At 39.8% G+C, this 12032-nt stretch overlaps 1 protein-coding gene across 1 annotated transcript in view; it reads left to right on the plus strand.

Moving 5' to 3' along the window:
• Positions 1 to 843: 843 nt before the first annotated feature.
• SIM1 (SIM bHLH transcription factor 1) overlaps positions 844 to 12032 on the plus strand; it is a 75533-nt gene continuing 64344 nt past the window's right edge. Inside the window, exon 1 of the mRNA XM_074265419.1 lies at positions 844 to 1221. Coding sequence (XP_074121520.1) covers positions 1047 to 1221 — 175 coding nt within the window. The 5' untranslated portion in view covers positions 844 to 1046. The remainder of the gene's footprint in view (positions 1222 to 12032) is intronic.

The following is a 12032-nucleotide window of genomic DNA, read 5'->3' on the forward strand; positions in this document are numbered from 1 at the left end:
GAGAACTCACTGGGTCCCATTTGACTTAAAGTTTACATCAATTAACAGTCTGTATCATTCACTGTCTTAGAAACTATTTTCCAGCTCTCATAACAGAAAACTGGGACCAACATGGATACATACAAAACGCGTTGGGATTTAGCCTGTGTTTTTCACTATTAGGGGAATTTCTACATTGTCCTATTGGCACATTTAGTCCAATCCAGAGACCAGTTATTCTGTTGTTGAGAGTGATGGGGTATCCGTCTTGGGATTGGGGGTAGGAGGCACGAGAAACAAGAGTAGGGCAACAGAATTTATTGTTTGTTTATTTTAAAATAAGTTATTTTCCATTGATCAATTTCACATGACTAGATGGAATTGAGAAGGTTGCTAACGAGAGGAAGAATGTATGAGTACTGCACTTAACGCTCAGTTAAGCTAGCCGCTTTCTCCAGATCTTTAAAAACAAACAGAAACAGCGGAAACTCCCGGGCACCTTCTTGGCCATTTTCCCCGGCCTCAGTCTGTATGCGTGTGTAAAATTGTTTGGCAGCAAATCTTTTATCTTTTCCATGCTGTTGTCTTTACAGTGGCTTGAAAGAAGTTGCTCGAATACTTGATCCACCTTCAGACACTGGAGCCATCCTTGAGGCCTGGGGAATTGAAAGAGCTGAAATTTAAAAGACTGGAATTATTATGTCTGTTTTCCGAGGACCGATGTTTGCTGCCTGCCACAGAAGAGAATCTTGGTTTCTCGATGGTCCTATTGACATATAGTGTCCTGCAGAAACACTTGGATTCTCGAATCTGCATTGGAAAGTCACCTTGCCTATCCTCTTGTTTTCTACCTTTTGGTTTCATTTTTATTTTGGATAAATATTTTTATTGTCCAATTCTCGTCTTTTGTTGCTATTATATATCCCTCCAGTTAAAAAGACGTAAACTACTTTACTCAAGGTGTGTTTTATGTTTTTGCCAAACATGACCTGTAGCTGAAAATTTCCTATTTTTTTGGATGAATCTGTGGAGCTTAAATTCAAAGAAGAAAGGGGGAAAAAGACACAATGAAAGAGAAGTCCAAAAATGCTGCCCGGACTAGACGGGAGAAGGAAAACAGTGAATTTTATGAACTGGCTAAATTACTGCCTTTGCCCTCAGCCATCACCTCTCAGTTGGACAAAGCATCCATAATCAGACTCACCACCAGCTATCTAAAAATGAGAGTGGTTTTCCCAGAAGGTAAGTGACTTTGCTTGAATTTAATTTCAGACAAAACATAAGTAATATTTTATAAAATATGTTCATATGCTGGTATACTGTATGTATAAATGCACTCATGTATATGCATATCAGTCTAAATCGTATACACATGAATATGCCTGATATGAATGGGAATTTATTGAGACTATTTGCACAAGGACTTTCCTAAAGTCAGTGTTAGATCTTGCTCTCCATTCTTCCCTCTTCGGTTCCATTAATACTTTCACTTCACTTCTGAGATGTTTGGCGGAGAAGCAGACCAACAGTGCTTTTGTCAACACTTCAGACACTGAGCTCAACTGAAAGTGTACTCCTAAAGCAAACAGGACTTTTCTTTCTTTCTTTTTTTCTTTCTTTCTTTCTTTCTTTTTTTTTATTCCCTAAGTGAGAGTTACATTCAGAAGAAAACACATGCATTGCCAGAGTGCTTACACTTAATTGTATGCACGCAATGACAGACACAATGTTAGGTACATAGATTGAATATGGGTGGAAATCTACTGGAAAGTCAGGCAACTCTTTCAAGTTACTACTTCTTGCAAATACTGGAGAAGTACCATCTTCGGGTTGATTTTTTGGACTCTATCGGAAAGAATCTTATTGCTTGGGATTTCTTGGTGTTTCTTGGTATCCACATTTTCTGAAAACTGTTCCTGCCTTTAATTTATAACTGTCTCAGAGATGTTATTGAAAGACTAGTCTAACTAAAAATTTAATAATGAAGGAACTGTATTTCTAATGCACTTTTCAGAGTAAGTTAAGACAGTTGCAGTCAGTAACCCGTTTGGAAAGTAAGCTCTTGTTGGCTGACTGGTGAAAGGAGATGTGGAAGGATTGTCTGACATATGTAAGGAATTGTACAAAATAATTCAACTGATAGGTAGAAATCTGTATTTAGAGTCAGGAATCACCCCCCCAAGCCAAATAAAGGGGGGAAATCTATGAAATAAAGAATCTACCTAATTCATTAGTGCCCTAATTAAAGATGTAGATATTAAGGATAAAAATAAAGCCTTCGAAGTCTTCTACTTCCCCCTCCTTAACAAAATCAGGGGGGAAAAACACTAAGAAAGAAAAAAGAAAAAGAACAAATAGGATTACAAAATATATATGGAGTTTGCTTAAATAGAAAATTTGAAGAGGAGGGAAATAAGTAGCTCATATGGTTTAATTGTTATAAAGAAAATTAAAACAAGAATCCTTTTCCATTACTCCAATAGTTCTTCCTTTTAATTATCTTCCTCAATTAATCCTATATAGATGTTGTTTGTGTATACTTAGTTATTTGTGTATTGCCTCCCCTGTTAGATTGTGAGCTCCCTGACAGTAGGAACTTTTTTTTTTAAACTTTTTTTTGGGGAGGGAATCCCAGTGCTTGGAATATAGTAGGCAATTAATAAGTGCTAGTTGACTAACTGATTAACAAAGATAGAGAATTTTGTTTATTTACCAGTGAACCACTATCCTTTAGGGAAAAAGGGGTTTTGTTGTTTTGGATTTTGAGTGTTTGGGTTTATTGGCATTTTTAAAATGGAAAACTGGAAGGAACTATGTGAAATTTGTATTTCACTTTCCTTGATTGAAAAATTTTCAGATTGTTATTCATCTATTGGAGGAACCAGCCTCAGAAAAGCATATTTTAACTAGGACTAGAAGAGAAATCTTTGGAAATGTCCCTGAAACTAAAAATACTGTTATAAGTCAATTGCCTCCTAAATTAATTTCCTTGAACCAATAGGTTTCATCTTCGACTAAAAATCCATCGTGAAAGTTAACTAAAAGTAATACCTGAAAAGGAATTAAAACAAAACCACAATCCGAATTCCGTTTTTCTGTAGGAATTATTGAAGGGAAGATGATGGCCATGATAGGCTGTATTCTGATTTGAAAAAGAGAGAGAACTAGTTTGTCTTTTATATTGTCAGCACCCACTTTATAAAAATAAAGCTATTGCAAACTCTGATGGCCATGATGGGCCTAAAAGGATTATTAGCAGTGATTTGTCAACTCCTGCAGTCTCAGTAGGCTACCTTTCTTCGTGATTTCTAGCAGGTCTCGTCAATTATTGGTGCCTATGTAGCGAGTTGTTTGATCAGAAGAAGCATATGGTACTGCTTGTAGGGCTGTAAGTAATCATGGGAAGAGAAGAATAGCGGATCCCCATCCCTCCGTGGCCAAACAGAATGTCTGCATGCACTAGGGAATTGTGTGGCAAAGTGCATAGGAGCCCGAGCTGCCTCTCTCCAAAGCATATGCTAATTTGTGCCAGAAAGAAATTGAGGAGGAGCTTCTGCTCAGAGTTGGATGGGGTTCTTCTTCTTCTTCTTCTTCTTCTTCTTCTTCTTCTTCTTCTTCTTCTTCTTCTTCTTCTTCTTCTTCTTCTTCTTCTTCTTCTTCTTCTTCTTCTTCTTCTTCTTCTTCTTCTTCTTCTTCTTCTTCTTCTTCTTCTTCTTCTTCTTCTTCTTCTTCTTCTTCTTCTTTTGTTTTATTTTGTCTTTTTTTTAAAGACAGCAACTTTCCTCGTCTAATGAAGTGCTAAGAGCAATCCACAAATTAATTAATTGATGCAAAAGGCACTCTCAAGTCAATTCTGGATCTTAATCAAAATTAAGTTAACTAACTTCCAAAGTGTGTCTCATTTAACTACTGGGGGACTATGGTTCCGGCAGTCTCCTCTTCCCACAATTCCACTTAATCCTGTGCAATTCTTTTCTTCCTTTCTGCGAGGGATGGTATGTTTATGGTGATAAAGGGGAAAGACAATGTGCTAACTCTGGGCACCTCATTTATTCCCCTAGTTATTGATGAGCTCATAACTCACTGGCGGCTGAGTGCCACAAAGTCCCCTGATGAGTTATGCAGGGTCATCTGAAAGAACTGGAAATGCAGGAGGCCTCGAGGTAATACATTTCCAGCATGTGCTGGGTGAGTTTCATTTTAATGTGGACTGAAACACACACTTTGATCAAGAGGGACGAAAGTTTCAGAATCCGACTTTGCCAGCAGGGGGTGCTGAATCGGGATGCAGAGGAGTAAAAGAGAGGGGAGTTGTGACAGAAAGATGGGATTGGAAAGCTAAAGGGAACACTTAGTACCAAGTAGGAGAAATCCTTTTCAGCTTTGCGAAAGGGAATTCTAGAACTAATTTAGAACTGTGGTATTATTCCAAAGACAAAAATTGCAGTTACGTTGAGAGTGACCTACATTTCATTCAGAGTCAACGTTAAATTACACAACTTTGAAACTCCTCCTGAGCACATGAAACAACTTGACCATTCATAACAATTACTGTAGAGGCTGACTCCGTGTGTACATGTTACTTTTTTGAGGTAGTTTGTGTTTGTGTGTGTGTGTGTGTGTGTGTGTGTGTGTGTGTTTGCTTGAAAGGAAAAAAAAATATCGATTGAATACACACATTTTCCCTTAATGGCAATGGGGAAGGCCAAAAAGTTAAAATTTTTTATACTCACTAAGTCTTAAAAAAAAAAAAAATTCAGGACTTTAAAAAACGTAATTCACTGACTTTCTAATAATTTTCAATTAAAGGGGAAAAGACAGTTAAACTATTTTCCGAGTATTCTCAGGAATTTAGAGTCTCAAGGAAATCAGACAAATGACTCCAACCTAAATCCAAATGGGCCAGAATCTTGAGAAGAAAGAATGGGAAAGTGGAAAGAAAAAGAGAGGAAAGAAGTAAAGTTTTAAAAAAGAAAAAAAAAAGGTGGGGAAAACACAAGAAATGGAACAAGAAAGGAAAAGGGGGACAGAAAGGGAAGGAAAAAAAAAAGGAAGATAAAGGCAAAAAAAAAAAAAGACAATGAGAAAGGCGAGAAGAGGGGAGGAAAAGAGAAAGAAAATATAAAGGTGGTAAGAAAGAAGAACAAAAAAAGAGGAAAGCTAGCGGGTGGTTTAGGTCCCTGGGGGAGTTTAGAATGCTGCCGCTAGAGCGGAGACTCCAGGATACGAACACTAGCAGAAGAAAACTCGGAAGATTGCTGTGAAATCTTTAAAACGGCCATGTCTTCCAACTGGTAACATAATCTATTCTTAAACAGCCTTGCAGAGGAAAAACTGAGACGTGTAGAAATGAATAAATCTTTAGTGTATCAAAGACTGGAATGGGGAGGGGAGAGAGGGACGATAAAAGGAAGGTTACATTCTTTGTGTGTAAAGTGGGTTAACCCAACCTTTAAAATGTGTGGTTGAATTAAAATGCATTTTTGTCTGAGAACAAAGTGGATAATTCCGAATAATCTTTGAGAAGGTTAGGCACCGTTTTCAGTCTATTCAACAATTTGATAACATATTTACTATTTTGGTGTCAAGATGACTTAAGGAAAAATAAAAATAATTGCAGATTTGAAATCAATTCACATAAAAGAGGGCACACTCTTAGAGGACTAGAGAGACAATGATTAAACAAACCTTGGCGACAGGGGGTGGGTTCAATTGCATTCACCTCTAGATTGAAATGCTTAATCATGTTAAATTTTAGGGACCGAGAACTAAAAGGGAATAAGAAACCCCATTTCCCACGTGGGCCCGTGATTTAAGGCTGTTTTCCTTGCCGCTCAGGGAAATGATTGAGCATTAGGTTTCAATGTTTATTTTCTTACAGAAGTTTTTCTCATTTAAAAGCCTTTAAGCAGCAGTTTGCTCTCCACGCTGCTTTTCTCTGTTTAATTCCAGTTTTGATGTGGCCTTAAAATGCGAAGTGCAGAACTAAACTCCTAGCGGAGCAGTTGCAAAGGCAGATTTATGTCCCAGAAATTATAGATCAGATCAATAGAGGAAGTAATTTTTTTTTTCTTTTTAGGCGTTGATCCCTGTTTTTTTTTTCCCCTTAAGGAGGGGGGGGGATCGTTTTCTAAGGCTGGTGGGTGTTTTCAACCAACAGTACAAATACCCTCCTGGAATTGAGGAAAATTTTGAAAAAGGCTGGGTGGTGTCTGGCTGAGGGAATTTTCGACTTAGTGACTTTGGCAACGACTTTGGCCAAAGAGCAACAGAGTTTGGGTCAATTCCCAGCGGGGTTTGCAGTCCCTTCTGCCTATATATTCTCATTTCTGCGCTACTGAGACTTCGGATATGTAATCCCAAAACAAAATTTCTTCTCACCTTGGTACCACAAAGCGCAAATTTTAGATATCCTTGTAATTATTTGAATTGTGAAAATTATTCTTCCAGGCTTCTTATTTATGCTAGAGTCTCATCGTCATTTAGAAGGAAGGCCTCATTGGACTTACTGTCTTCCTAAAACATCAATTCTAAATTCAGAGAAAAGAATCTCAGCTTGGTACCAGGTGACAGTGACCCCCTTCGCAATCCCATTAGATGGAATGTCTTGCTTTGTGGAGTCCTTTCCAACCCGTCACCAGACATGAAATCGCTCCTTGATCCCTAAATTGACTCCGTACTTTGACCAACGGTTTGGATTCTTCTGCTTTCAACGAATAGGTTGAACAAAAGAAAAGGTCTGGACAGATAAAGAAAGAGCCAACCTTTTTCCATCCATTATGCCACTTCCTTTCACCCTTCATTTCCCTTACCCGCCTTGAGTTCCCAAGGAGCTGGGAAAGATCTCCATCAGTAGCTAGAACTACCTGGAAAAGCAATACGAAAGAAGCTAACCGAGAGTACGGGAGTTGGGTGAGAGGCGAAGAACTAGTTCCCAACAGTCGTTAAGATTTTTGAAACGGCTTCACTAGATTCCCGAAAGAGTTGCCTCTGGCTATGAGGGCTTACAGAACCTTCACCTACTCTGTATCCGCGGGAGGGATTCCTTTGCCTCTCACCTTCTTCCCCGGCCTCTGCCTCTGCCTGCAACTTCGAGATCTGCAACTTCGGCGCTACCGGGCCCCATACCTCCACCTACTTTGGGAAAATGCAACTAGGGCTTAACTGGGTAATAGCAGCGATTACTCACTCCCCACCCCCTAAACTCTAGATCTGGGGGAGGGGGAAGAGGAAGGAGGAGAGAGGCCAAAAAGGGGACAAAATGTCCTAGCTAATGGCCTCCTGGAGCGTCTACAGAGCTTAAAAGTTATTAAGTTAAAGTTACTTCCTTCCTCTTTTCTTTCCCCTACCTCCTCCTCTAGTAATAATGGAAATGATCTCTGGGCCGAGAAATCATCTATCTTCTTGGACATGAAAGGATGCTGGCCCGGATAAAACTTTTCCTGCTTCCTTTATTTTGCCCCTCTCCGCTACGAAAGGCCACTTTTAATGCTGTCGCTTCTGATTAAATGTTGAAGCGGCTAATTGAACTAATTAGAGTGAGGAGAGGTTGGAAGCGAAGAGAAGCCGAATCCTGGAGTAGTTGAGGTTGAGCTCAGTAAACGCCTTGTAGAGACTCCTGGGCCACCTAGAGACACTAGTTCCCATCCTGCATCCTTGAACACATCCCCGACTTCCTCACCCTCCTAGCTCCTATTTGAGAGGAGTATCGGAATTGGGTCCCCACATTTGCTACAGGGAAAGAAGATTCCACCCAAGTGCACAAATGGGAGCCATAGCAGCCGCGGTCCATGGAAAGCTGTGCTCTTCAGAAATAAAAGCTCTTTTTGACACTCTCAGATGAGGCTGAACGAAACCTTTGAAAAAATAGTTATTTTTCTGTTCCATATTTTAAGCATGTCTTCTATCTCAACCCTTTGCCTGTGAGTCCATCTAGCTCTTCTCATCTTTTACTGGCTTGGGGCGTTAATTTGCTGTTTTTTGGCAACCAGAATTACAAACTACTCTTGATCAGACTCACATTCTTCTCAAAAAAGCTGAGATTTAAGAAAAACGTGGCTCAGATTTGTGGAAAATGCCCAGAGCTCAGACATCCCTCTTTTTCTGTAAAGACAATAACCCGTTTGCACAGAGGCATACACAGTCATCAACCAAAAACCTGCGGAGTCCCCTTTCCTAAATTTCTCCTTAAGAGTCATGGTAGATAGGCAGGATGGGAGAGGGCAAAGCTACCCCTAGGGTACAGGTTATAGATATCTTAAGGTACATGTTGGTAACTAAACCTGGTCAGAGTTTCTTCTCCCTGCATACCTAATGGGATTTCCCTTCCCTTGTCCCCTACCTCCAGTTCCCTTGCCCTCCTAGACACTGGAGTCACCGGTCCCAGTAAGCTGGTGGGCTGAGCTCTAGCATGACAGGCCTCAAACCTTCCCCTTATCTCTCCTGGACTGAAGAAAGCACAGGAGGTAGGTTGGAATGAACTATATACATTGGAATTCCAATTGGGTTAATGGGCATCTGGGTCTCTTTGTGCAGCATTTTAAAATATGTAATTTCTTTTGACTACCCTCCTCCATTCTTTTTTCTTTTGGTTCCACCCTCAACCTATCTCCCCACTTCTTCCTGAGCAAAATCTGTTATGGTCCTGAGTTTGAAAGTGGTTTGGCATCTTTGCCATTAATGATTGGGTCATGTTCAAGTTATGACAAGAGATGAGTGCTGTGACTCCTACCCCCACTCACTATCCTACATGACTGCTTAAAGACGTATCAGGAGCTGTGGATAAAACTAAAGCAACTGTAACAAAATACTAAAAAGAATTTGTGATATAATCAGTGTAAATATTCCCTCCAACTATGCCATCTACTTGTACTTTTGTTTATTATGTATTACAAAGGAATAAATATGTTGTGTGTTACCTGTTTAGGGGAGGGCTAAAAAAACACAATACTAATGCCAAGTACTTCTTTTCCTCCTCCTCTTCCTGTAGGAGTAGAGGAAGCTATGATGTTGGAGCCATAATCTATATTTTGTCAAGGATATGGAATTCATTCTGAAGGAAAAGCTCGATCAATTTATTTTTGCTGCTTGCAATAACACAGCTGGATGATGCTTTGAGCCCATGCTAGACTGGGGCTCATCATTCATTCGCCAAGAACTTGCCTAAATGGTGCCTATGGGATTAGGTCAATTTTAGTGGATCTACTTCGCCTCATTTGGTTACTAATTGGTTTCTTGTTTTATAAATCGAAATCTCATTTTCAGGAAATTACAAAACCCGTGCAGTCAGTCCATTGAGGTAATCCTTAGGTCAGGGGGTATTTAAATGGAAATGGCTCTACAATGCATCAAGTATACAGCAACAGGGAAACTTCAACCAGGTTTTCTAATGAAATGTGAGCTAGTCCTTTAGATCCATAATAGATACAACCCCCTCTAATGCTACTTATGTAAATATGATAAACCAGACTTTAAGGGGAATGGGGGAGAGGGGGTAGAAAAGCAAAATTTATCTGCTAAGGTTAATGTGGCATATCTTGGAAATCTTCCAAAATAGATTATGTTTTTCTTTGTCTTCTACCACTTTAGCTGGGGAAAATCCTTTTGCCTAAAAAACGATTTAGTTATCCTCTCCCTAACAGAGCTACTTGTTCCCCTTGCAAACCCTTTATTCCTTCGGCCTCTCCAAATTACAAGGGAATCTTTAGATCTGGTTTCCACTGTAATCCTGCAGCAAAAGGAGCTGCTTTCCTTCTTGTTTTAAACAGACAATCAACGGATTTACAGAATTTTCTGCGGTAGGTCAAGTGCAAAAAATCACAGCTTACCCCCTTGACTAAAAGGAATTGGACAGAGAAACGGATCCAAGGACCAACTGACTGACTATAGCAAAGAAGCATATTAGAAGAGGAGTCTCCAATAGGGTCTTAGAAGACAGAAGGGGGTTTTGCTTTCTTTTGTATACTCCCTTCTTCGCATTTTCCTGGGGGTATGAGGATGAGAAGACTCTACACCTTGTAGAATTAGGGTTAGGAAAAGTCACGCCAGGTTAAGAGAGAGAGAGAGAGAGAGAGAGAGAGAGAGAGAGAGAGAGAGAGAGAGAGAGAGAGAGAGAAAACACGTTACATTATAAAACATTAACTCGATCTCAAGGCAGAGATTTTTTTTTTTTTTTTTTGGCCAGAAACATAAAGTGGAGTTCAATGCTCCGTGGGGGAGGGAGGAGGGGAAGAAGAAAAGAAAAAAAAAAAAAACAACTTCATTAAAAAGAAAGAAAAAGAAAAAGAGACCTGTATTAACCTGTAATGGAAATGAGCTATTCATTAACTTGCGATGGAAGTTTTACTTTCCCTCATAGGAGCATACTAATTAGATCCGTAAACTTGGATTAATAATCAGCCCAGATTCTAAACCAGGAATACTGAAACAGTATGTAATATGTAGCCTACCGAATTTGTGTCTTTCCCAGTTGTTCAGGTAGGAAAATCTTCTTGGACTATTTTGTCACCCATCTCTTGTGAACCTTTTTTGTTTTTTAAAAAGTACATGCAATGGGCCACACATACTGGTTCTGGACTGTTTTGCAAAATACTTTTCACTCTCCAGAGTTTCGATGACCCTCGTCCTGGCATCCTGGTTTGCGCATTTCTCACCGAGTTTTAGCCTGAGGTTTCACTACCTGGCTTTAGCCAAAGACATCAGATGGAGTTCCATTACGGGTGATTTTGTTGCTCAACGTGCAGATACTAGGATGATCTGGATGACTGTCAGTCAAGTCAGGCATACACACAGTAAGAGCAGACAACCCTCCCCCGCAGCCCCACAGTCAACACACACACTTTCTACTCCGCCTTCCTCCGCCCTCCCCCCCCCCACTTTCTGGTAATAAAAGGAATGAAAAGGAAGGAGAAGGAAGGTCCAGAAGATGGAAGAGAAGAAAAAAGAATAGAGATGACAGGGAAGTCGAGAGAGAGAGAGAGAAAGGGAGGAAGGATAGGGAGAGCCAGACAAACAGGATATGTGTATGTGTGTAGAGCCACGAATAAGTATTTTGTGCGTAAAATGGGAGAAAAACTATAAAGAGCAAAGGGGGCCATAGCTGAGGCAGAAAAACAGATTGTCAAGGAGAGAGTCGGGGAAGGGGTGAGATGGGAGAGATTTAACTGGACCAAAGGGATGAAAAAGAATCAGGGAGGGCTACAGAAGAGGGAGAAATGGAGTGAGAGGAGGAAGGTAGTCTGGGAGCATTAATGTTTGCATAGCTGTGGGGAAATCGTTAGGTTTATTTAGATGTGCAAACACTTAGGTAAATCGGGTGCGGGATGAAAGAGAACTAACTGTTCTACGTTGCCCAGATTTTGATCACTTGTTTATTTGTCTCTGGTTTGGGGGATAAACGGGAAGTAGCACCTGGCCAGCAATTTTTAAACAGTCAGAGTCCATCTCTAATTTGTAGTAAGACATCCTAATGCTCGTGTTTGTCATTGTGTATTTCATGGTGATTTGCATTGTACTGCAATAAATCCCTTCTGTCTGTCTGTCTGTCTGTCTGTCTGTCTGTCTCTCTGTCTCTCTTTCTCCCCTCTCTCTTCCTCTGTCTCTCCCTCTCGTCACGTTAAGCCCTGTTTAATGGGGTAAGCATAAAAGGTTTTAACTGCCCAGTTTAAATTATTTCAGCATCAACCTTGCTAAGAGATATAACTCATAAATAACAACTCCGTCTCGGCCAATTCCCCTCGGCTTTCCTCTTTTTTTTTATCTCTCTGTAAATAAGAAAATAATAATCTTGATTAGATATTATTTATACATGTAATATGCATATGTAATAGATACTCGCATATAACATGTATATGTTACATGTGTGTTTACACGTTTATATGAGTATGTTGAGGAACAAAGCGATTTTTAATTCCGATATAAGCGGATAATTTGGGTACAAAGTTTGATAAATGTAAGACAATAAGGAAATGGAGTGCCCGCATTTCAAGTATTGGATATTTAGAAGTCTGCGAAATAAAATGACTCTGCAGTCTGTTCAGGACGGTGTTAATATT

Source organism: Sminthopsis crassicaudata, chromosome 4, assembly GCF_048593235.1.
Source record: "Sminthopsis crassicaudata isolate SCR6 chromosome 4, ASM4859323v1, whole genome shotgun sequence".
In the NCBI taxonomy this organism is placed as follows: domain Eukaryota; kingdom Metazoa; phylum Chordata; class Mammalia; order Dasyuromorphia; family Dasyuridae; genus Sminthopsis; species Sminthopsis crassicaudata.